Source organism: Lipophrys pholis (assembly GCF_963383615.2).
Source record: "Lipophrys pholis genome assembly, chromosome: 11".
Lineage (NCBI taxonomy): Eukaryota > Metazoa > Chordata > Actinopteri > Blenniiformes > Blenniidae > Lipophrys > Lipophrys pholis.
This window is the reverse complement of record NC_137631.1, coordinates 27,615,211-27,640,010: the sequence shown is the minus strand read 5'-3', so window position 1 is coordinate 27,640,010 and position 24,800 is coordinate 27,615,211. Positions and strand designations below refer to the sequence as shown.

Below are 24,800 nucleotides of genomic sequence, written 5' to 3'. Positions count from 1 at the left end.
GTAAGTGCACTCAAAGACCTTACACACTAATTGTTGCTCATCACATGCCCTCGTACCCCGGGGCATAATGTTTGTGCCCTCGTGTCTGTCTCCGGATTGGCACGCTAATCCTGCTAAGCAACTGTTCTTTCCAGCAAAATGGCACCAAGAGTAAACACAGCTTTTATCCCTATCACTGAGAGGGAACCAATTATGCTGTTCTTATTATGAGAAGAAACACAAATGAGGGAGGGTAATGTTTGCTTAGTTCGAATTTGAAGAATTGTGAGGTCGGAAATATAAACATATAAACATGTTGCTTCTGAATATGAGACAGGAAACAGGTAATAGTTTTGGATAGTTATGTCCCATGTTCGGGATCAAACGGACACCTGACAGGTTTACATGACGATGTCTCAAAGTCCAAGCGGCAAGCTTCCGATTGGCTGTTCACTTACATAACGACTGTGTTTGAATGTTTGAAGTCACTGAAAACTACACTTCTTGAAAACGACTTCCACAGTCAAATGTTAGCGAACGTCCCTGGTCTCCACCTGTCTAAACAGGGAAAACGCAACTTTTTGAAAACACGCAATATTGCACATGCACACTATGGTTGCAGTCATCAATTGTTGTTGTTTCTTTTTGTTTTTTTTTAAAGAGATGGACAACAATAAAAATGGAGTGATGGTGCTCTTTTTTACTCAACCAACATAATTTGGCAAATATGAAGAAAAAAAATATATTTGACTGTTTGGATCGTACAGTTTGGTTCATGCCTGGTTGGCTGCTGTACAAAAACAAAGCACCAACTAGTAGCCCGGCCTGTTAACTACAGTGTTTTCAGCATTTCTGCCGATTCCCTGTGTACAGTAATAGTTCTAACCTTCCTGAAACAAATGCCTTTTTCAGTCAATCGTGGTTTTCTAAATGGGGCTTGAGCTAGTCAATCGTCAGGTTTGTGCGGCAAAAGGTGGCAGGACCTGGGCATTGTTGTCAGCAAGTGATTCGAAAGATTTAACATTTTTTTCCAAAGATTACATTTTTTTAATATGTGTCAGAAAATAGGAATAAGTCAAGTAGAAATTGTGCATTTTGCATATTAACTAGATTAAAAGTATATATTAGTAACAGCAAAGCTACAATAGCAGTTGGTTTGTTACAGATAGGGTACAGTCATCAAAATCTTATACTTAAGTCTTCGTTTATTTGCATTACTTTACAACATTATGACATATTACAGGTATATGAAACATTTTGCAGGCCTCCAGATGCAGTAGCAGATACAATCTGCAAGAAGATGATGGACTATGTGTCCTTTGATCTATTTCATACAAGGAAACAAAAGTCTTGCAGAGATTTTCTAATCCTCACATCAGCAGCAAATATATTGTCAGTCACCTCCAGCAATTTGTTTTCTCACGCTCACCCTCTACAACATTTAAACATCGGTACGAGTAAAAAAAAACTGTTCAGCTCTAATACAGACGAATGCTCATATTGGTTATCAGGCAATCAACAAAGGATGGGGAAGAGAGAAAAAAACAAAAAAACTGTAAACCCAATCCAGTAATCCAAATCAGCAAGTTGATCTGCATCAGGTAAATGAGGTTTACAGCACTCCACTCTCAACTCAGAGGGAGCGCTGGCCAGTGGCCAGTGTTTAAAAAGCAATGTCAACCACGTACCTTTTTGAAGAAATGATTTGGCAATGTCTTGTTTGTATTCATGTACAGTTCTATAGCTCTAAATGGAAACATGTCAGTTTACACCAGTGACTGCCAAAGCTTTTTTTGCATGGAAATATGAGACTGCCTTTGAGAAAGGCTGTAGATCCCCTTTCTGAATACAAACATGACAGTAAAGCAACAACTACATTACAGAAGCACCTTTTTGTGGTTTACTGTGACATGTCCGATCTGATTCTAACAACTAACACAGGCAATTTCTCAGCCAGCCCTGTAAACTCTGCAGACCCCAGGTTTAGAAATGCCGGCTTATACAGCTACGTAGAAGCAGGATATAAACCACGGACACAATATTGGCGCTGACAGCTGTGTCACTGTGGAAACTATTGGCTTCATTGGACGTGGACACTGTTCAATCACTCACTAAAGCTGAAATGAAGCTCGAAACCAGCAACAAGACACACAACAAAAAGCATCATAATCTGGCATTAAAAGACTGACATTTTTAAAATCAACGAGATCAATACATCACAAGTGCAAATACGAAAACCAAAGCTGGTTAAGGAAGTAGAACTCAACACAAATAAGGAAGGAAGCTAGAAGACATAAACATATACAGGAATGAATTTTACAGCAAATATTTAGCAGCTTTCTGTGAGTGTTGTTATAGGTCAAGGGTGTCAAAAATAAGGCTCGTGGGCCAAAGCTTCCCTGCAAGAGGCTCCAACTTGGCCTCCGAAACCACCAAGCAACACAACATTGAGAACAGAGCTGAGATATCAGCATGAAAGATAGCTACCTCAATGCTAGCAAACTAGCACTAGCCCCAAAGCCATGTGATCAAGATGAGTTTGTACAAATATGCATTAAGCACATTTTCAAATTTCCAGAAGTAATCGTTTTTTTCAAAAATATAGACATTTCTATCACATATACTCTTCAGCACAATAAAGAAGAACTTTAAAGTTCAAACTTAAAAGGTTATTATAGCTCAATCTCACCAGTCAAGCCCACTCATGATGAAGTTAGGCAGTATTTGCCACTGAACTAAAATGTGTTTGACACCCCTGTGATAAGTGAAAAACACCTGCTCACTACTGGTATCGCCCATAAGCACAAGATCTATGCTGTCGGTAGCCAAAATGTGGTAAAGGTCAAAACTACAGTTCTATCACAGCCACCTTTTATCACAGAATGAACAGCCCAGACAGAGATTTTGGAGGGAGTATCGCTTTAAGATTGAAGTCAGATGATGTCCCATGTCATGGAAGCTGTCCATCTTCTGAAACTTGAGGTCTTTCTGAAAGGCTAAGGCAATGCTTGACTAGGAGTCACAAGTTTCCATTGAGTGTCGTCACCCCCCCCCCCCCCCCAAAGGGTGGCTGAGGCAGTTTTGTAAATACAATGCCACCACAATTAATTTCCTAAAGTGAAAAGGCGGTGGCTTTACTTTAACAGGTATTAACTGATTAGTCTGTTCCAATTGAATTTCCATGACACAAAAACATCAACAGTCAGTTGCCAAAAATGACAACCAATCGGACCCGGTTAACAACAGAGCATTGAGATGACCCTCCAAACGGGGCTTTACCAGGCCGGTGACGTAATCTGGCCTCTCAGCAACACGGCATTCACAACAAAACACTGTGTTAAAGTATGTCAAAAACCTACAACAGCCCTCTTTGTAAACTCAACACAGATGCTGCAGCTTAGTCCTTGAAACGGCAGATTATCGGGGTTTGACATGGGCAGTGCACTGTGCCAATCATTTTCAGGGAGTGAATAAAATCTCAAGTGCAAGTGCTGCCACTCAGTAAAGGCATTAAAACAAATGAAAAAGACACAATGAAAGTGCTACTGCCTTTTATTTGGGCTGTGAGCAATTAGGAAAACTGCTGATAACTGCAGTACAGCGCATAAAGGACGAGACTTAACAGAGAAATCAGAAAAATGTATTCTTAGAGCACGACAACAGCAAGAGTGAGTCTTATCTTTCATACTAAAACTGCATCCATAACTTCCGAGAAGTAAAAAAAATAAAAATAAAAAGGGGGGGTCTTAAGTAAAACTGGAAGCGCCGACACAAGCAGCAGCTTCACACAGTTAGTTTAAGATGAGTGAGAGGTGGATATTGATTGCAGAGGCGCTGCCTACCACAAGTGCACTCGGCACAGCCTGTAAAAAGAAGAGTGGTGGATGTATGGTGTGAAACCTGCTCTATAAATAACACCACCAGGTTCAGGGGTCGGGAGCTCAGCTGAAAACCCTAAATCTGTTTGTGTGTTGGATACAGTCAGCAACACAAAGAAGGGAATGTGAAAGCAAAAAGATGCACCTTACAGGACACTAAGAAGAGCAGAGACTTCAGTCAAACAAATATGTAAAGATGTGCAAGGAATCTTGAAAAAAAATTTATGTATTGCATCTTCCTGGAGTAAATAAAACTGTCAATGTTGTCACAAGAGATCACAGCTAAATAGATGGAAACTATTGTAGACCCTGTATGCCTGAGAAAACTCTCTTAATGGTAATAAGCATCAGAATTTAATTGTACAACATAATGACGCATTTTCACCACAGAAATGGTTTTCAAATTTAATCTCTGTAACAAGAAAGAAGAAGAGCTCCAACCTCAGATCAAGACCCCGTAGACACGACGACTCACAGCCAGGTGTGACAAAACCCAGCAAAAATACAATTGTACAATCTTCATACATATACGAGGTCATAAAGCTCCTTTTGCTAATTCCATTATAAGGTCATCCAATCACCATGGAAATGTGAACTCTGTTAGTCACAGAATATTTTCCTAAAAAAAGAAGAAAAAAAAAAAGACCTGTTTTTGTACAGAAAGACCATCTTATGGCTGTAAAAGTAACTTGAACAAAAAAAAAAATCTCCAAGCACAGAAGGGGAAGGGAATCTTGGCACAATAGAGCCTGCTAAAAGTGCGTTTGCTCTCTAGGGGCAGAGTGACAGATTCAATATGGAGCAGTATTAGCCTAGATTCCCCCACTAGATGTCGGGGAAAGTATTTACATCTCAGGGGAACTGGCACTGCGCTGAGCCACTTATCAAGCGTGTAGTAGGGCACTTTCATTGTGAAGAGTGGTCAGTGTGAAACTAAGACTTCAAATGATTCACACTATTAGAAAGAGTGGCTGGAGGTTCACCTACAAAACTAAGAGAAACAGGTTTGAACAAAAGAAGGCCCTTCTGGATGTTTTTGATTGGTCTGAAAATGGATGGCATTCGTAGCTACACGGTCGGTGTCAGCGGTTGGGACGTGGTATTTTCTGAGTATCCCTCAATGCACAGCATGGAAGTTGGGACATCTGTTGCTGTGTCTTCCTGCTAGAAAAAGCAGTGATGAAAAAAAACAAAAAACAAACAAACACACAGCAGTAACCACCCACAGAGAGTGACTCAAGCAGCTCTTCACATTCTGACCACCCTTTTCTCTTTCTTTCATTCACCACCGCGCTCTCCCCATCTGTAATGCGCTGCAGAGCAAAGCCACAGTTCTAGTTGATAGGCTTAGGGCACCAACACCATTAAATATCCCCACCTGATTAGGGCAAGGTAGACAGTCACGTGGCAGGAGCTGACATTGGGTGATTCCAGATCAAAACAGGAAAAGCTTCCCCTGTTTCTAAAACATAATTACTGTGTACTATAATATACTGTACTAATATAATGTACTGTAATATACAGTCTGATAACAGTTGTCAGTCAACACAACTAAACAAAAAACAAACATGTTGACAAAAGGGATGTCTGCCTCTAATGATTTCATGACCCAATTCTAATAGCCAAACCTATTAATGACCTTCAGCCGCTTGTTGTGTCGCTCCCCCTGCTCGTGACGTCACTTTCAGTCTGATCCGTCGGAGCTGTTCAATATCAGATCGATGAGGAACCCTAATACCAGGCGTTCTGACTTTACATGCCAGTAGAACCTACTCCGAAGCGCAGACAGTCGCCACAACGACTGGAGGTCCAAGGAAAACACATCATTTGACAAAACGGAAACACAAGGGAATAAACACACGCCGTCTTGTTCCTCACTCTCACAGCTTAATTTCAAACACATCACCTAACATTTCACTTCTACGATGCTGGTAAGCATTTCCTCCTGTGAATGTCATCGCCTCAGATTTTCGATAACAGCGTCCAGAGGCCTTTGAGTGACACATTTTAATAATCCTTTTAACTATTAACTAAAGTGCACTTCAGTGCAATTCTCGTCTGTCGCGAAGCTCCAACTCGACACAATACCGCACAATTAAAGATGATGAGCACCTCTATCTCTGTCTGCACTAGAAATACAGATGGATGAGGTAAAGTGGCGATGAAATATCCCCAGATTGGGTCATTATCTCATCAAAATCAAATACCACAGCCAGACCCACAGAGACCAATTTCAGTTATATTAACCAAAATACAGTAGGTTTAACAAGCTATGGAAAAAAAAAAAAGACTCTGCATCTAAATCGCTTATATAAAATAACCTGATTACTCATCAGCGGTGTTATAAATAACTGCGCCATGTTACAATTGTCTATGAATGAAAGTATGTTAGTTAATAAACAAGCAATGGGGTAATTATCTGCACAGCTGGTCCTTAAATGCACAGTGTGGGCACACAGGACAGAGCAGTTGACAAGGATATAGACATTTCTTTAAATCTGGAGAGTGTCAGAACTAATAAGTGACAGTTACATGCAAACTGTGCAGACAGCTTGTCAACTTGTCCCTGCTGTGACTTTTTTTTCTTCCTGTGCAGTGCTCATTGTGCTGGTTTCCACGCTGCTGGCCTGGTCACACAATCCTACCTTATTATTATCATTATTATTATTATTATTATAAGAATTGAAAAAAACAACAACTGTGTTCTCTCATTAGGGGACGGACACATACTGATGCGCAGGCATACGGAACTTTCAGCGTCGTGTTGCCGACAGGCAATTCCATGAGATGCTGCACGGTCATGCATGTGCCATGTAACAGGTACAGGAAGGAACGGAGGATGTGTTCATGCGAGGGCACTTTGGGGATGAGCCAGCCACCCGGTTTGATTGGGCGGGAAATGCAGAAAAACTTGAAACCGCTGCATCAAGGTCACGCAATCAGTTGATGATGCGGGAATTTTGAAAAGCACAATGAAGTAGAGAATATGGTTCATCCATTGGCCAAGACTGAAAGCTGAAATCTACCCCTGTTCGGTCCGGTTTACACGCCTCAAAAGAAGACAATGGAGGAATAACAAATCTGTGCTATTCTCTAACTAAATCTTGTCACATGAGCAACAGGCAAGGCAGCGAGTTATCCAGAATGTTGCCCTGTACACGGGAAAAGACAGTGGAGAGCGAGAGACTGCATCATACTGCTGTGGTTACACACTTGCACTCTCCGGCTCACCTTGTGTCTTTGGACCGTCTGTATTTCACACCGTAAACACACCAGATCTCACTCGTTTCATTCGCATCAGAGTCCAGGGGAGCTTTTCGAGGAAGTGAACCTTGTATCCAATATATAAACACACGATACGCGTTCGTTTTGTTGAGTAATTCAAATGTGATGTGACTTGGATGAATAATGACGCTAAATACTGCATTTGATTTGGAATACGGAACATGCAAAACGTGAATGTATAGTGCATGGAAATGTAATATATTGCAGTTCAGTTTTTTTTGTCTGTAACAGGGGTGTCAAACATAAGATCCATGGGTCAAAACCAGCAAACAAGAAGCTCCAATTCGGCCCGCCAAGCAACCAAGCAAATTATTAAAAATGCAAAGAAAACACTTAATTTCTTTAAACAAATTTCTTAAGAGTAGCAGACACAACACAACGCAGCCATGGAAGCTCGGGGTCTTGTCACTAACAGACTAACATTATGCTCAAAGCCATGCCGTGACAGTCAGTTCACAAAAACATGCATAATGCATGGGAATTTCATTGTATTTTGCATTATTAAAATTGGCTTCATCTTGAGATTGTAGTCATTTTATGAAGTAACTGTTTGGTTTAGCGAAAATATAGACATTTTCATCACGTGTCCTCTGCGCCAGGGCAAAGAAAAACTTTAAAGTTTGAATTTAAAAGGTTATCATGGCACTATTTTCCCAGTCGGACACACTGAAGATGAAATTGGGGTGCATGTGGCCCCTGAACTAATATATGTATGGTCGTTACGTATAATATACATTTTGGATATATCACACAGCCTTGAAGATGAGATTATGTATTTATAATATGTAAGCCATTGGAGTCGTGGCCTCTGCACTACTTCGGCTGAGATTGGGTGGAGCAGCTATATCTGCAATATCAGAGCAATGACCAAAGTAGGTGTGTCATTGTGACCACACGACACCGATGACATGCGTTCATACTCCCAAGTTAGAGATAGAAAGAAAAAACACACACACACACAAGTTTGCATGCTTAGAAAACCTAAAAAAAATAAAAAATAAAATCAGTTCCTCCTCTGAACATGCTGGTTGTCACAATGTACCAGCTGGTGAACCCGAGACAAAGGTTACAGGTTTGGTATTACAGTGAGCATACATGGAGCTGTCCTGGCCTGCACGCTGCATTACATTTGATATTTAAGATGATCCACCGGTCCTGCACAGTGACACGCCGCATTCAAGCTGGTGCAACACGTCGATCACCCTGCAACAATGCACACCGTGTAATATTCCACCGTTCTGGCTGGAGAGTGCAGCGGTTATCTTGCTCCATCACAATTCAGCTGTCGGTGGGTTTACCCCTCGAGGCGGGCAGCGGCAGCAGCAGCGGCGGCGGGGAGGTGTAAATACGAGAGGCTGCTTGCCCTTGCTTGTCACTGCCACCCCGGGTATCGGCTCTGCTCGCACGGTTGCTATGCGAACGGGTGACAGCGCGAAGCTGCAGCCGCATGTGGCTCGCGCTGCTCCGGGTAGCGGGGCTAGGAGCGCTAGCCTGCCGCCCCGAGCGAGCCGTTTTTTTTTTTTGTTTTTTTTTTTTTACTCCCACAACTGAGCGAATTCCTCCAAATATAGCCGAGCCGCAAACGCCTATAAATAAATAAATAATTAAATAAATAAAACTATACCTCCCTCGAGCTCCGCTAACTAACCCACCGCGGACGTTTTATGTGAGGAGATGTTCGCTAAAAATAGCAAGTTACGGTCCCGTTGTGTTGCTGTAGTAAGGAGAGAAACTCACTCCGTCGAGCAGCGAAAAGCCGCTCACGCAGTTGTTTCCCAGTTTCTTTCCCAGTCCGGCGTCATAGCACGGGGGAGGCGGCAGACTGCAGCCCGGGGTCGGCGGCGGCCGGTGGTGGTCGGGCGGACTGCGTTGGACGGTTTCGCAGCGGGCTGTGGGGGAGAAGTTGCCTCGTTTCAACATGGAGAGCGCGGCGGAGTGGACTGGAGAGAGGATCCTCCTGCTTTGCGGTTCGTCTGGACGGAGCCGCGCCGCGTCGCGTCGGGGAGATCTGGCGACCCCTGTGGCCGCGGCGCAGTACTGCACCCACGGCACATCAGGCGCTTTCATAGAGGTTGCCAAAAGTATTTGCTCAGCTGTCCAAACAAAGAAAGAAAGAAAGAATATAAAAAAAAATACTGTGATTAAATTCGGGTGTTACGATCTCTTCTAGTCAACCTGTGGCTCTGGAGCCACGTGTGGCTTTATAAATTCTATGCAACTGAAAATTATATCAATAATCTAAATAAAATCAGAACCATTGAAATCACAATGCTTCAAAAAAAACTAAAATCAGGAATACATTAAAGGGGTCATATTATACAAATTTCACTTTTTAACGGTTTTCCAACAGTAATAATCGTCCCCACACCTGGAAACGACGCCCCAGAAGTGAAGAAAGTCTTTCATCTCTCTCCCTGGTTATTTGGGTGGGTGATACATTATTCAAGAATTATTCAAATCATGCTATGAAATGTAGACAAATAGGAATACAAAAACTCGAAGACTTTGAATATGCATAAAGTTAAAATAATAGTGAAGCGTTGGATGAAGCACTTTTATTGGGTGTCATATGACTTTCTGGGCGTTTCCAGCTCAACAGTGTCCACATGTGTTTTCCTCAAGGGGAGGTGGGACCAACAATATCTAATTCCTTCACAGCTGCATAATGGAGCAAACCTCCTTGTGGTGAAATCGTGCTCCATTTGTTTATAGTAGGAATCTGTGGGAAACGTGTAAAATCGTTGTACATGTATCATGATTTATTGTGTGGGATGTAAGTGGGATGTATTTTCACTGGACTTCTGTATTTCAGACACATTTCAGCAGTACTATTCCAGAATTTAAAGTGATATTTGCAACAAAGGCTGCCAATGTGTCTATCATTACACATTTTACTTTTGTATAATATTCTGATATAAATGTCGTGCCAAAATATGGGACCTTGTACACCAGCTGGGAAGACTGCAACTGAAGCTTTCCCAAGGCTCATGTCACTATATGAGAAATACAATGCAAAAGGGTTTTTCTTTGTCATTATTTACTTGTGGACATAAAAAATCTTCACCAAATACATTTTCCATTTCTCATGTGTACATCATGAGTTTGAAAGAAACAGGAAAGAAAAGTTACATAAATATGATCAGGTAAAGTTAATCTGAACCATCACCTTGCCTCGTGTTTTTGCACTGGACGCTGTCATAGCAGCTCTTTACCTTTTATTGCAACCCACAGCACACGAGGCAAGATCGAGGATATTAAAATGCCATGTCTATTTTTGAATCCAGCTTGTGGATCTCAGAGACATAAAACCGGGCTGACGTGGAGAAGTGGAGAGGTGAGATGGAGAAACGGAGGTGGGTTGGTGGTGGTGGTGGTGGGGGGGGGTCATTGTTTCAGGGTCGTGGAATATCAGACGTATTGAAACTGACACGCTGGTGAAATCTTATATTATCACCCTGACAGGGGGGCCCTGCTCTGTGTGAAAGTGATTTCCCATCGAAACGCTTCCATGGTGGCTGGAAAAAGAAAAAAGAAAAAAATCCCCTGCTGTCAGGTCTCATGCAACCATCAAATGTTTTCAAAGAGTCTGTCTAAAGGTATGTTTTTTTTTTCCCCACATAAAGTATGACACAGGAATGGCATTATTTATTTATCCACAGAGGCTGCACTTCACCACCTGCAACCTCGGAGTTGAATAATGCAGAGGTGTTTCCAGCTCTCTCCTCCTCTGCAGCATCGGGCCCTACCAGTCCCTTTTTGACCCGTTCTCATGCCTCCATTCATTGAGAAATTTGCCCACAGGCCACTGTTTAGTGTGGCTTCTTTAAAGATATCAACTTGACCCAAAAGCGCCAATATTCTCGGTGAGCTTTGTGAGACGAGGTAAAAGTATTTCTATGGCACCATTCAGACACAAGTAAATTCTCAGTGCTTTACAAAGAAGTAAAGGAAATACAATAAAGCAAGGCCATTAGGAATCCCAATCTTAAGCAATCAAGTTGATGAAAAACATTTAAAAAAGATTATCTGACGCTTGTTCGCTCAGTAATTCTTCCATTGAGATGGTAGTGAGCTGATTTATCTTGTTTTAATGTGGTTGTTGAATTTCATTTGTTGTTTGAGTGACAGGATGAGCGCTGACCTTTAACCTTTCTCCTTTGGAGATGAAAACATTTGCCTCCATTCTTTTTTCGGAGTTCAGAAAAAAACTGAGGTGACGTGATCGAAGTCCACAAATGTGCAATTAAAAACACAATAGTGGGAGTAAAAAAAAGCTGTAATCAACAGGAGATTGATGCTGATATACTAATATCGTTAATCCCAGTCCATTTGACAAATTGGAAGCTGTACACGCTTTTTAAAACCCGCTTTTTTATTTGCATTGTACCAGCAAGCATCTCATAAAGCACTTCAAAACTGTTATTCGCCCTTCTTTTGTTTCATCAAAAACATAAGTGCTCACATTTTTTTCCTTGTTTTCCATTTCCTACACTGTCAAGAAAAGTAAAAGAAGGGCTGCAAATATTTACAAGCCACCCACGTGCAGCAGTTATCTTAGAGGGGGAAAAAAGTACCTGCCTCATGGAAAATTCTGACCTTCAGAAGCCGAAAATAAAACCTGTCCTTCCCTGGTCATTTGAACAGCACAGGAAATGTCTCGAGATGGATCAGATACGCAGCGGGAAGTGACATAACGCCACATTTATGTGAGGAATGTACAAGTGTAGCAAAGAAGGGCAGTAACAGGACAAAACAATAGATGTTTTTGATGGATTTCCTAACAAAACCTCGTTTTCTGAGCGAAAAAAAAAATCGAATTTACAACAATCAGACATTGAGACAAGCGCACAAATATTGCAAACTGTGCCGCAAAAAAAAAGAAAAGATACTCAATAATCCTGAGAGAGTCATCTCAGAGTGTAAGACAGTGTAAAGACATATGCATCCAGTGCATTAATCAGACGACAGTGCATGCAGACTCAAAACAACAATTCCTTCATTTAAAAACAAAACATTGCACATTTCATATTGACTTAAACCGTGATTAAAAAACTAATTTGTGTGTTCCTGTTCATGCAACACAATCTTTCACACTAGTAAAAGGCTGCCACCTGCTGGTGATAAGGCATAAAGGCTGGTAAAAGGTAAACCCGCTTGTGCTTTTCCAAAAGTTTAAATATTCACGTTATTTTTCATCACAAACTTCAGTAAAAAATACAGCATTCAATAGACTACCTGAGTGGAAAAGAATAAGACACATACAGTAGGAAGTACAACAATTGATTAAAAAAATACAATCCTTATATTTTTGGTCTGTAATTTCACACATCTGAATCTTCATTTCAATTCAAACAATTCATCAAATATTCAAAAACAAACGAATACCACAAAGTACGAATCCAGAAAAGTAGAAGTTACTCGGCAATATGATTAAGCAATAAATAAAAGTTGGTTAAAATCAGTCTCTCTATGCAGTTACTGCCAAAACAAGAAAACAGTGGAAGAGCCTGAACGGCTTCCTGAGCCTATGTGTCGTGGTATCAGCTTTTGAAACATGCTCTGTGGGGTTCTAGGTTCTCGTAGATGGAGAGCGCAGCAGCGTTTTGGTAGATCAGATCCACGTTGGTCCCTGTCCTCGATCGGATGATGTCCAGAGCGCACTGGTTCAGGAACACATACTGGTCCTGCAGGTGAGAGACAGAATGTTAGTGACATGCAAAACTTTGAATACAATGTCTCTGGACCAACAAGACCATGTGAGAGTGTTGAAAAGCTGAATAATATGACCCTTTAAAGGCTATAAGTAGAGACTGTGTCAGCATCTCGAGCTGAACCTGGGAACTAGTCCAACATGAGAGGAGCCTGATATCTTTCAATAACAGGAGACAACTCGAACTGGCACTCCACTGAGCGCATACCTTTGCCACATCACATTTGTCTCCATGGAAACCAATGAATTACAAGGTTACTTGATCCACGTTGTCGTTTGAATTGCTTCATGTTATCACAGTTTGATACTCATGTGCACACATGTTACAATTTCCGTGTGACCCCCCCCCCCCCACACCCCCGACCTTTGAGGTCCAACCGCTAACCAGGGTAATGACGACACAGCACCATGTGGCATGTCAGAAGATAGAATTGAAAACGAAAGATGTTGGTGTTAGTTTGACATTGATTGGATAAAACTGATGAAGTCATGACCTCGACCTTGACCTTTGACCCAATCGCTCTCAATATTTAATGGGACCACCCTTGGATAAAGACAAATCATCCCTGAACATTTCACGCGAAACGGATGAATAGTTTTTGCAAAATCAGTCAATCAATCAATCAACTTTATTTGTATAGCAGTTTTTTATACACTGAATGTAAAACAAAGTGCCACATCCATGGCAACAGACGCTGATCTCCTTTGATCTCCTTCTTTGATCTCCTCCCATCTGCTTCGTATGGGATTGTTCCCCCCCTGCAGTTTTTTGGGATTTATTTGGAAACGATTAGCCGTTAACATCCCAAAATCTAATCGATTGGTCCTTGGATGATGACAAATCATCCCTGAGGATTTCATGCATTTCAAGTGAGTAGTTTTTGTGAAAACTTGGTAAAATACACACATATAAACGAATAAATGTATAAATAAATAAATACACACACCCAAATACGTAACCTTCGTTTGTTGGCGAAAGGTGAAAAGCCGTGTGATGGTAAAGCCGTGTGACGGTAAAGCCGTCGTTTACCTCTGTCTGCACCATCAGGGCCCGGTGCATGCGTAGTCCGTGAACGATGCCGTATACATCCACAATGTTTTCCCTCTCGAACTGGAAGATGAGATGGTCGATGGCTATGAAGGTACCTGTGCGGCCCACACCAGCGCTGTGTGCAAAATTAAATTTTTTTTAAAAAAAATGGAGAAAACAAAAAAAATCTGATTGTTTGTGTGTGCGTGTGTGCGTGTGTGCGTGTGTGCATGCGCTGTCCGACCTGCAGTGGACCACGGTGGGGGAATGCCTGGAGTACTGGTTCATGTGCTCTCGGACCAGATGTCTGAAGGTGATGAGGAGCTCCGTGGTTTCCGGCACGCCGTGATCCGGCCAGGCCGTGAAGTGGAAGTGACAGACTGAACGGGTCTCTGCCGTTTTCACCTGGAGGAGCCAAAGTGCACGGCCTCAGAACGGTGGTGAGGACACAGACTGAGGTGGCGTCTTGGCCAGGAGTTTTACCCTCAATCTTACATTTTTAATGGTAAAGTCCCTGATGGTCCAGTCTTCAAGGGGTATTTCAGAGGCTGTGGTGACAGTGAAGTCTCCAAAGTGCTTTGTGCCGGGACTCCAGTACTGCTCACATTTTATCTGGAAACAGAAGGAAATGACAAGACGAACGAGAGAAACATTGACAACAATGAAATAAATACTCAGTGTTTTATAAAACACTGGTTCACGCTACAAGAAAATTTCTCACCATTGGTACCATGAGCCCTGTTTTTGAATAGTTAGTTCTGAATCGGGGTGTCAAACATAAGGCCTGTGGGCCAAAACTGAGCCACAAGCGGCTCCAATCCGGCCCACCAAACAAATTGTCCAAATTTCAAAGATTTCTAAACAAAATATCGAATTTTTCATCACGTATACTCTGCGCCAAAACATAGAAAAAACTCAAGATGAAACTGGGCTGTATGTGGCATCTAAACTAAATGCTATAATAATATAATAAATTATAGCGTGTTTGCAATAAACAATAGTTATAATTTTTCATATGGAACAGGAGGGGCAGTCTACCGGCTCCTTCCCTTGTGCTTCACTTCACAATAACATTCCATTCCATTTCATTATTTCTATTCGATAAATCGACGTGGAAGGTGTTTTCAGCGTTCGATAGAAGACTGTGATTTTTTGCAAGTGAAACGCAGCTCACAAACAGCCGCCCACAAATGGTGACAAAGGCAGGAATAGCCTTCATCATGTTGATGAACAAGCTCGTTTTAACCTAAAGGACCCATACATGCAGTATTCTTTTTATTTTTTTATTAAAGCAGTGTTAGGCTGTCTTATAATTAAGAATCTATTACATTAATTAGTTACCCCGGCTTTTCTAGTCACTGCAAATAAAAGTAATTACTTGAGAAATCGTTGCTTGTGTTAGAATTGTTCCCGTTAATCAGGCCACATACACTACTGGTAAAAAGGAAGGGATATTTGGCTTTCGGTAAAGATTTCATGATGGCGCTAAATTGCACCCTAACCTTTATTGGGGAACTTAATGTGACCTTTACAAAAATGTAGAGTGTCCAACTGTTTAATGTTTCAGGACTTTTTGCAGAACTTGCTATCCTATAACCATAAATTGTTTGAGATAAGGAAATTGCATGCTTCTTGCCCAGGGATTAATAAAGTATTTATTTTTGATTCTACTTAAAGGGGTCATATTATACAACACTGTCACATGGTCTTGTTGGTACAAAAACGTTGCATTTAAACTTTATTTCCTCAAATCCAGCTTTTTCCTTGATTTTCCTCCATTTGAATATTGGATCATAGGAGCTACGTTCAGAATCTGCTGTGTCTGTATAAGCTGGACTGGCTCCGCCCACACATGCCCATCTTGGGAAGAGGAGGAAGTACTTCCTCTCATGGTGCCATGTGTCAGAGCAGAGCTGTCTAATTGTGGGAGGAGTCAAAGGGAGGGCCTTCCTTGATTGTGATTGGCTAAACCCCCGATGACACTATATAGGGTTTGATTTCTGATTGGCTGGTCGAAGCAACACACTTTAAAAACTGAAACAAGCCAGGGAGAGAGAGGACAGACTGTCTTCACTTCTGGGGCGTCAGTCCAGGTATATTACTGTTGGAAAACCATTAGAATGTGAATTTTGCATAATATGGCCGCTTTAAATGCCCTACTCCTTTCATAGCATAATATCACTGTAGCATTTTAGGTTTTCCCTAAATTTGCCCTGAAAACCAAATATCCCAAAGTATTTGTGAAGCGTGTAGCTTCACAAATACTAGTATCATATAACTGTAGATGACTGTGGGTACTTAGTGATTCAATCAAGTAAGTTAGAGGAACAAAAAACTAATTTCTGAACCAATAACTACCAGCAGAAACGGCGAGACAACAGCTCAAAGTTAAAAACATGGAGTTCCACAGGGTTCTGTCTTAGTACCTATACCTTTCACAATACACGGGTAAAATTAGAAACTTCAAGTCAACATAGTTAAAACTGAGGAAGATGGGTGGAGCAGGCTGCCAACAGCGGTGGTGTTTCGTGTTCACACTCACTCGTCCCTGTTCATTGCAGCGGGTCAGCATGACCAGAGTCTGCACGTTCTTCTCCCAGATCATCCGCCAGAAATCGTTGACCGTGGCGGGCAGAGGGCCCTGAGCCGCGATGAACTCCTTCCTGGAGTTGTAACCCTGCACGAGAAAAAGCAGCGGCCCGTCCACGGCGCGCAGCACCACCCCACCCTTCGGAGTTAGTTCTCTCAAAGACTTTCATACGAGGAATGTGTGAAGCTCGTGTGATTCCAGCGAGCAAAAGACACGACCGTTAACGTTGTGAAGGATGTGTACTGTTACTGGGAAATGGAGAGCGTCAGTACGCACCGGCATGTAGTTAGCATTGATGTAGTCGTCGCTTGGACTTCCACGGATTATAGAGAGTTTCACCCTAGAGGAGTCATCTAGAGGTGAGCAAGAGGGTAAATACAATGTTATGACGGTGACTTTCCACACTGTGTTATGAGGCCCAAGCGAAAATGTTGGGAGGCAGGCGCTGTGTGTCAGGTGGAGTTGGAGGAGTGATGACGGTTGTGATGGTTAGAAGCAGCAGAAGATGATTTGTCGGTGACTCACAGGGAAGTACGTTGGTATAGCGGTTCTTCGGCTTGTTCTCCAGAGACAGGGCCTGCATTTTTTCCTGAGCGGTACCCACGGTCTTCAGGTCCTTATTTTGAAATTAAAGATGCAGACAATATAAATGACATTTTATAGTTTTACACCTCGAACACTGATGCTCTCACCTCGAATTCCTCCGCGAAGCCACAGTTGGAGTCGGCTCTCTGCTTCATGAAGTACGCCTCGTAGTCCTCCACCCTCACAGGTACACTCCTGCTCAAAGAGTGTTCAAACAAGAGTCATGAGAAAACCACTACTGACGTTGGAACTGACTTTTAAATCATTCATACTCACACTTTGGCTCTGGAGAGAGAAAGAAAAAGGACAGAGCAACAGTTACGGAAATAACTGCGCGGGAAGGATTCAAACAAAGAATAAAGTAGTAATGGAAAAACATACCTCAGGGAATGAATCTGGATTTCTGGTGATTCTTTTTTGGACATCCTGTTAAAGAGACATAGCAACTTTGTTAGTTAAAAAATAGAATAAACTATCCAACAAAATAAATAAAAATACGAATAATGATCAAATTAAACGGCCACCTGGGGCAATAATCTTTACGCCTCTCCTCTTAAAGAGGCAGGCACAAGAAAAAGGTGAGCAAATGGAACAAAGGTCAATCACCCAGCATGATAGTTGGAATGAAGAAATGTGGGAGTTACCAAGATACAGTCACTGTTCGGCGATGACAAACGTGACAAACCTTTTCCAGAAGATGATGAATCCAATCAGGATGATGAAGAGAATGCAGAAAATCCCCAGTGTTGATCCCACGGCTATACCGATGATAGCTGATGTGTTGCAGAAGGTGACAGCGATGATAAACCAGCTCATTGTGAGAGAACTTTCATAGCAGACAAACACCAAAAGTACCTGGGTCACCGGAGAGTGAAGCAGTGAAGGTGAAGTTCGTGAATGAAACCAGTGACATTCCGACAACCACAAGGTGGTTCTGTACAGTCAGACGGGTGAAAAGTACAATGGCGTATCTGTGGGAGCAAACAACACGTGGGTGGGTGGATGGATAGCTACGTGCTACACAAATATAATCCATACAGTAAATGTACATATGGATATGGATAGATCCAGCTCCTGGTTCATTTATGTATCTTACCGGTAATTTGTTTGGGCCTCCAGAGCACCGTTGGTGTAGCCTTCCCACTGGGCATTATCTCCTACATGGATACTCAGTTCCTGACTGCTGCGAGACCGCTGCAGCTCTGTGACGGTTGCCAGATATACCTGTGCAGTCCCGTCTTTAAAATCATTGTATGTTTTCATCAAGTACTTCGTACAATTAGGGCAGACACCTGGAGGGACAGAAATGAACCCAAAACAGGGGCTATTAGATCTTATGATGGCAAAAAGAAAATGTGCAAGCAAGAGCAATCTCGGTGAAAATAAACTACCTGAGAGACTCTTTGTTACCAGCACACCAACGTGTGTGATCGGTCCTTTAACTGGGTCGAACAGGCTGGAGTTAATGCTGATGGAGAACTTGTTGTGTCCCTGTGCAACAGTTTTAACTTTTGACTGATAGTCTGATGGGATGGGCGGGTCTTTTTTTATGTTAAAAGAAAGAAACAAAGACAACAGTTACATTTTCAAAAGCAGTAAAATATCACAAAAACTACAAGAAAAGAAAATTTCTGCATCTTCTAATCTTAATATCTTGTGAGGTTTCTGAAATAAAAGGTTCAGGATCACTACATATCTGTAGCAATGAATAATTAATGAAATATGTAAGCATGCATGACGTCTTACTTGTGATTCCCGTCGTGCAGTTTAGAATCTCCGGAGTGCTGTCTTGTCCACAGCTTAGAGTTTCAACAGTGATCTTATATTCAGTATTGTGGAGGAGGTTGGAAACATTCCGACTACAGCATGTGCTGGTATTCTGGATCTCTGTGTCATTTACGGAGACCCTGAATCCAGAGCTTTGGCCATTGGGTTTGAGCCATGATAAACTGATCCGTGCATTATCTTCATTTGGGCCTCTGCACATCATGTTTTTTACAGGGCTTGCACCTGCACCAGGAAAAATAAGGAATAATTCGCCAAGTCCACGAACAAAGGATATTATATCAAGAATATTAGAGTATTCAAACTTACTGTACAAACATCCCTCAATCAATTTAACGTTTATTTATAAAGTCCTTTGCAACACTCAAGGTGACCAAAAGTGCGTTTCCGTAAAATCAGGCAGTAAAATTAGATTAAAAGGAATTAAAAAAGAGCATGAAAAGAGAGCAATAGTAAAATGTGCAGTATGTCAACACAAGAATAAAAACAAAACAAAACAAAATAAAATAAAATGCCACCATATCAATTTGCATTAAAAGCCAGTTTGAATATTTAAGTTTTGAGCCTGGATTTAAAGAGGCCAAAGTCAGTAATGGTGCATATGTCCGGTGACCGTTTGTTCCAGAGTTTGGGGCCAGCGGCTGAGAAAGCACGATCTCCCCAGGAGCTGGTTTGTGGATCTTAACAGTCTTTCAGTGTTTCGGACATTATAGATTTTCTGAGAAATAAGGATGAGCAAGGCCAGTGAGGGCTTCAAAAACAAAGAGCAAAATCCTAAAATCAATCCAATTTATCATTTGCTGTGTTGTTTCTCTCATCACTTGAGAAAACATGTGGATACTCTAAAGAGAAATAAATGCATTAGGAAAGAAAAGGATCATACGTGTGCAGTTGGAGCTCCGCTGTGGCTCGGCCTGCGTCCCGTCGGAGGTCTCTGTGGTGACACTTATGTTATAGCGGCTTCCCGGGACCAGCTCGTCTACTGTATACTTGATATCGTTGACTATGATTCTTGAGCCAAAGGCTCCATCTGGTCCCTCCCAGGACACATTGTAACGATAACCGTCTTTGCTTTCTTCAGGTTTCATCCAGTCGACCCGGATGCGGGTGTCTCCCGCGGTGGTCGTCAGAGACTGCACGCTCAGCGGTCCTGATTGAAAGACATGTCCGAAGTTCAAAAGTCGACGGAGACAGTCGAGGTGGAGACGGTCGAGTGCAAAACCAAGCCCTTACTTGTGGTGACATTTTCATGAACTTTCAGACTCTCAAAATCCATAATTCCCTGAGTCGACACAGAGATGATGAAGGAGGTCCCAGAAGGAAGGGAGTCAAAGGTTCTGGTGGTTGTGTTGGTCCTGATGTCGGTGATTTTCCCTTCCGGCAATTGGGTGAGAGTCAGCTGGTAGAAAAACGTTGCACCTTCCATTAAAGGAGCTTCTGCCCATCTGAAGTCGATCGACCCGGTCGTCTTATTGAGGATCGTAATCGGCCCAGGAGGGTTTGGAACTGGAGATGGACGATGTAACATTAACTTCACCCAGCTGAGTGACGTTATCAAGAAAGTTATACACACTTCCAATTAAACATGCATGTTTTTTTAATCACATGAACAGTTTTAAACTTTCATTCAGCAGCTTTTCACCGCAAAATATGCATTGAGTTGATTTTGTCCATTGCTTCAATGAAGCCATATTGAATGGAACTCTCTAGGTCTACTCTTTTTTCCTTTTGACAGATTTATTTTTCTCTTCAGCCCGATGAACCACCAATTTTTCTCCCACTGCTGACTTTTCAAACTTATCTTTGTGTACATTGGACGCACTTTTAAAAATATTTTAAAATAAATCATAGACTTTGAATGCAAATGCTTAAAAATGGTAATTTTGTGATATCAATGAACTAAATACTGACTCACCTACTTTTAAAAAAGTTAAACCTCTTAAAGTCAAGCAGGCTTTGCAACCCCCACATAAATCTTTGGCGCCCCCTGGTGGGGGTTAGGAATCACTGGAGTGGAAGAATATATAAATAGACTGATATACTGTAGATGCTTTTCGATTTAATTTTCACTTGTAAAACAGGGTAAATCACCACTATTTTTTCTTTTCTTTTTTAATGAAAAGTTCCCTGAGTAACTTGAGAATTGGGAATCAAACCTGCAACCTCTGATCAAGATCAAGAGACGATCACACTACCATAGCCACACGCTTTTGCCTTTCTGTTTTTCTTGTTGTTGCACCAATCTTTCTCTGTCCTCATACCTCTCCATTTACATCCTAAGCATCAATTGATAGAGTTTAAACTTGCGGTGACACAACTGAAAGCTTCAATAACGAACTAATTCATGATACTCACAAGTTGCATTTTCCTTTAATTCAGACGGGGCGCTGAAGGGTCCACTGTGCACGATGACCATGGCGCTGTAAAGCCTCCCAGGCGAAAGGTTTTCAAACACATAGCCGGTACTGTTACTGTTTAGTTCAATATACGTCAGCTGCATCGATCCATTTGAATCACTGGAAGATCTGTTCAGATTAACTTGATATTTATCCACATTTCCCTCCGGTTTAGTCCATGACACCTGGATAGAGTCATTGGACCGACCGGACACTGTTGGCTGCACCGTCTCAGGCTCTGATGATGGAGGAATGGAGCAGGACAGATTAAAGCAGGTCACAGACTGTGGCGTGGAAAAGAGAAGAGAAGAGAAGTCTTACTCGTGTAATCGGACGTGCACATTTTTTCCCCTTTGAAGCCCTCTGCTTCCACAGAAACGCAGAACGTGCAGTTGGTGCCGGGGTTGAGATCTGAAATCTCTACAGTTTCCTCCGTCAGGTTTTTGTTTTGGTAGCTGCAGCCTGTCACCTCAACCCAATACAGATAGTAATCCTTGTACTGGAGCGGTTTGCTCCAGTTTAAGCGTACGGCAGTCGTGTTCAAGGATTCAGCAGTCAGCTGCTGAACGGGATGTGGACCTACGAACAAAACACAACATCACCTGCCTGAGGAACGAGCTGCACTCTCCTCATGGTGAAGGCTAAAACTCTCCGAGTCATGATGTGCTAGACACAATCGGGTGCTTTGTACGCAAGTTTCGAAGTGAAAACACAAAACTTTTGTTGTATTTTGGGGTTCCGTTTACACGACAACAGAAAGGGAGGTTTTTGGAAACATCATATCGTGTTGTTGTCTGCGTACACATGTGTGCGGTTTCATTCCAAAAACAAAAAAACAGCACCCACTAGTGGCCTGGCACTAAAACTACGTAATTTTCACAACATGAAAACGATGAGTTTTCACTTGAAACGTTGTCGCGTGAGCGGGGCATAAATTGCTAAGTTCATTTTCAGAGAGCCAGTGTCTACGGTGTACATACGTGTGAAGTAAGACACAGTCACGGGTTCAGCCTCAGTGCCGTCCGCCGTCCGGGTCGTGACAGTGAAGCTGAAGTTGCTCCCAGACTGAAGATCGGTGATTGTGACGTTTGGAGACAGCACTGTTCTTAGAATATCTGTGGACTGCACCAAAAAGGAATAGTACGATTTGGCCTCTGGCTGATTCCACTCCAAGGTGACTGTATCCGTGGTGATTTTTGTCGCCGTCAGATTGGTGACAGAATATGGCCCTGAAGGTACAAGGCAGACGAGTTAACGCTGATAAATACTTGTTAAGAGTCCCTGTAACTGAAGAGATGTTTCCAGGCTGTAATTACACTAATTTTGGTCTTGATTACATCTGAATGCCCTCCGCTCAACAGAACCCCTCTTTGACAAGATAGCAAGTAAATGATATTAACTTATTATGTCTCACTTAAGGTTCATTTAAGTGAGTATGAAGTACATTTTTGTGCAAATGCAACTACACTTTATCCCAGCGTGGGTTGGAAATCACTCACACTAAAGATATATATTTTTATGAAATTTTTTGAAATTATTCATTTGTTCCACACGTCAATAGATATAGAAAATATAGGTATTTACAAAAGGGAAATATATATTTGCACTAATTTGAATCCATCCACACACACACACACACACACACACACACACACACACACACACACACACACACACACACACACACACACACTAAATAAATCTATATTTTATGAAAATACACGGAAATCAATAAAAACAATAAAAAGCCGACAAATAATAGTTTAAAAAAAAACCCTAAGCAAACAAATACAAACAATTACATTTGTGCACAGATGCAGATAGGAGTGAATGAAAAACACACAAAGACATAGAGGTAAAGAGTAATAACTGCAGGAAAGCGTCGACTCACTGGTGTAGTTTAGTGCCGTCTCCTCTGTGCTCTCGTACTTCCTCACGCCCACAGTAACCACAGAGATATTGTAGGGACTTCCAGACTGGAGATCATCCAGAAGATACCAGTTGTTGCTCTTCAGAAAGGAGCCGTTCACCGTCGTTACACTGAAATTGCATTGATCAGGGTTCATGTCCAGTGGGAAGGTCCAGGTGAAGTTAATGGATGTCCCGGTCTGAGACTGCACCGTGATGGGGCTGGGAGGGTTGGGAACTGAACAAAAAAAGGACACATTTTACTGTTAAAAAACATTTTCAACACCCCCCCCAAAGGAAATCGTTAAAATACTCTACAAGAAGATCATTTTGGGAGGAGAACTTACAGGTTGCGTTGCAGACAGGTAAGCTTTTGATGGCATGCGGTCCACTTTTGGTGACCAACACCACACAGTAATCTACTCCTGGTTTCAAGCCGCTGAACCGAGTGCTGGTAGTCTCGTTGCTCAGACCTGTCCTGTTCTGGGGATTTTCCCCTCCGTCGAGCTGCACAGCGTATGAGGAAACCTGTCCTGAAACCAGCTCCCAGCTCACTGACAGGTCCGTTGTGCCTCCAGTGGCAGTAATGAGGGAAACAGCTTCAGGTTCTAGAGAAAAGAGAGGGTCAGAGTCATTGTGACATCAGCTGGCTGTACATGGGTGACAGGAAACTAATTCTGTATATAGAATTTAGTGTAAACACAACACCTATTAAAACTTATTGAGACATTGTGTTAAGTGTTTAAATATATATATATATATATATATATATATAGCTTGGAACTGTCATACCTGTTACAATAAGGATATATATATATATATATATATGAAAATAATGATGATGAGCATTATCATTGATGCAGTTACTATATTATCATGATCACATGACTGTGTCGTGATTAACCCTTTGAATGCAGGACGTATTGAACATTTAGAAGTTTATGTTTAGTAACTTCTCTCCATACTCATGAATGACATACCTGTGTAAAACAGTCTGTTTTCTTTTGACGACTGGACACCTTCTAGAACTGCGAAGACTTGAAATGTGTACGGAGTTCCAGGATTGAGATTGTAAAAAGTGTACGTCTCATTCTGCGTCGAGTCAGTGTGAACCATCAGACCGTCCCGGGAAGCTTCGACCTGATATATGGTGGACGGTTTATGATCGTTTTGCCTGGCCCACTGTAACTCCATGGACGTGGTGTTCACATGAGCCACACTGAGGTTAGCCACGGGGCTGGGCACTGTAGAGAACACAGGGACGTAAGACCAAATATCCAAGATCATTCTTCAAAGTTATTGTGCTTATTCTACTTCGAAGCATTTTCATACTGGTGGAGCTGAGCGTCTCCTCCACGGCAGAGTTGATTCCTGATTCAGCGACGGTTGTGACTCTGATCTTGTACTCAGACCCTGGTTCCAGCTCAGAAACAAGAGTGCCGTTATCGCTCACTGTTGTTGACTTCACAAGAGCTTCTGTGCCATTGAACACTTGAACTAAGTATTTGTAATACAGCTGAACTCCCAGAGGCTCTGACCAGTACACAATTACCGAGGTGGTAGAGTCAGCTCTGGCTACGAGGTTCAGCACTGGATTCGGCACTAAAAAGATGACAGGAGAGGAAAAAGATGAAGAATACACTCAAATACAAAT

The 24,800-nt window shown here is 42.0% G+C and overlaps 2 protein-coding genes across 3 annotated transcripts in view; both read right to left on the bottom strand.

The window, feature by feature from the left end:
* Nucleotides 1-9,137, bottom strand: part of osbpl5 (oxysterol binding protein-like 5) — a 44,974-nt gene extending 35,837 nt beyond the window's left edge. Inside the window, exon 1 of the mRNA XM_080476149.1 lies at nt 8,880-9,137. The gene's annotated coding sequence lies outside the window, so the exon portion shown is untranslated. The remainder of the gene's footprint in view (nt 1-8,879) is intronic.
* Nucleotides 9,138-11,501: 2,364 nt separating this feature from the next.
* The window catches only part of LOC308117152 (receptor-type tyrosine-protein phosphatase eta), a 34,086-nt gene continuing 20,787 nt past the window's right edge, over nt 11,502-24,800 (bottom strand). For both annotated transcript variants that reach the window (XM_080475842.1, XM_080475843.1), the window contains 23 exons: nt 24,479-24,748; nt 24,127-24,390; nt 23,494-23,754; nt 23,130-23,384; nt 22,219-22,467; nt 21,560-21,817; nt 21,198-21,476; nt 20,076-20,348; nt 19,726-19,992; nt 18,804-19,067; nt 18,449-18,598; nt 18,154-18,349; nt 17,913-18,028; nt 17,743-17,830; nt 17,439-17,483; nt 17,165-17,252; nt 16,998-17,088; nt 16,749-16,825; nt 16,425-16,559; nt 14,378-14,494; nt 14,127-14,287; nt 13,883-14,018; nt 11,502-12,826 (listed from right to left, as the gene is read on the bottom strand). In XM_080475842.1, coding sequence (XP_080331968.1) covers nt 12,683-12,826; nt 13,883-14,018; nt 14,127-14,287; nt 14,378-14,494; nt 16,425-16,559; nt 16,749-16,825; nt 16,998-17,088; nt 17,165-17,252; nt 17,439-17,483; nt 17,743-17,830; nt 17,913-18,028; nt 18,154-18,349; nt 18,449-18,598; nt 18,804-19,067; nt 19,726-19,992; nt 20,076-20,348; nt 21,198-21,476; nt 21,560-21,817; nt 22,219-22,467; nt 23,130-23,384; nt 23,494-23,754; nt 24,127-24,390; nt 24,479-24,748 — 4,184 coding nt within the window. In that variant the 3' untranslated portion in view covers nt 11,502-12,682. The remainder of the gene's footprint in view (nt 12,827-13,882; nt 14,019-14,126; nt 14,288-14,377; nt 14,495-16,424; nt 16,560-16,748; nt 16,826-16,997; nt 17,089-17,164; nt 17,253-17,438; nt 17,484-17,742; nt 17,831-17,912; nt 18,029-18,153; nt 18,350-18,448; nt 18,599-18,803; nt 19,068-19,725; nt 19,993-20,075; nt 20,349-21,197; nt 21,477-21,559; nt 21,818-22,218; nt 22,468-23,129; nt 23,385-23,493; nt 23,755-24,126; nt 24,391-24,478; nt 24,749-24,800) is intronic.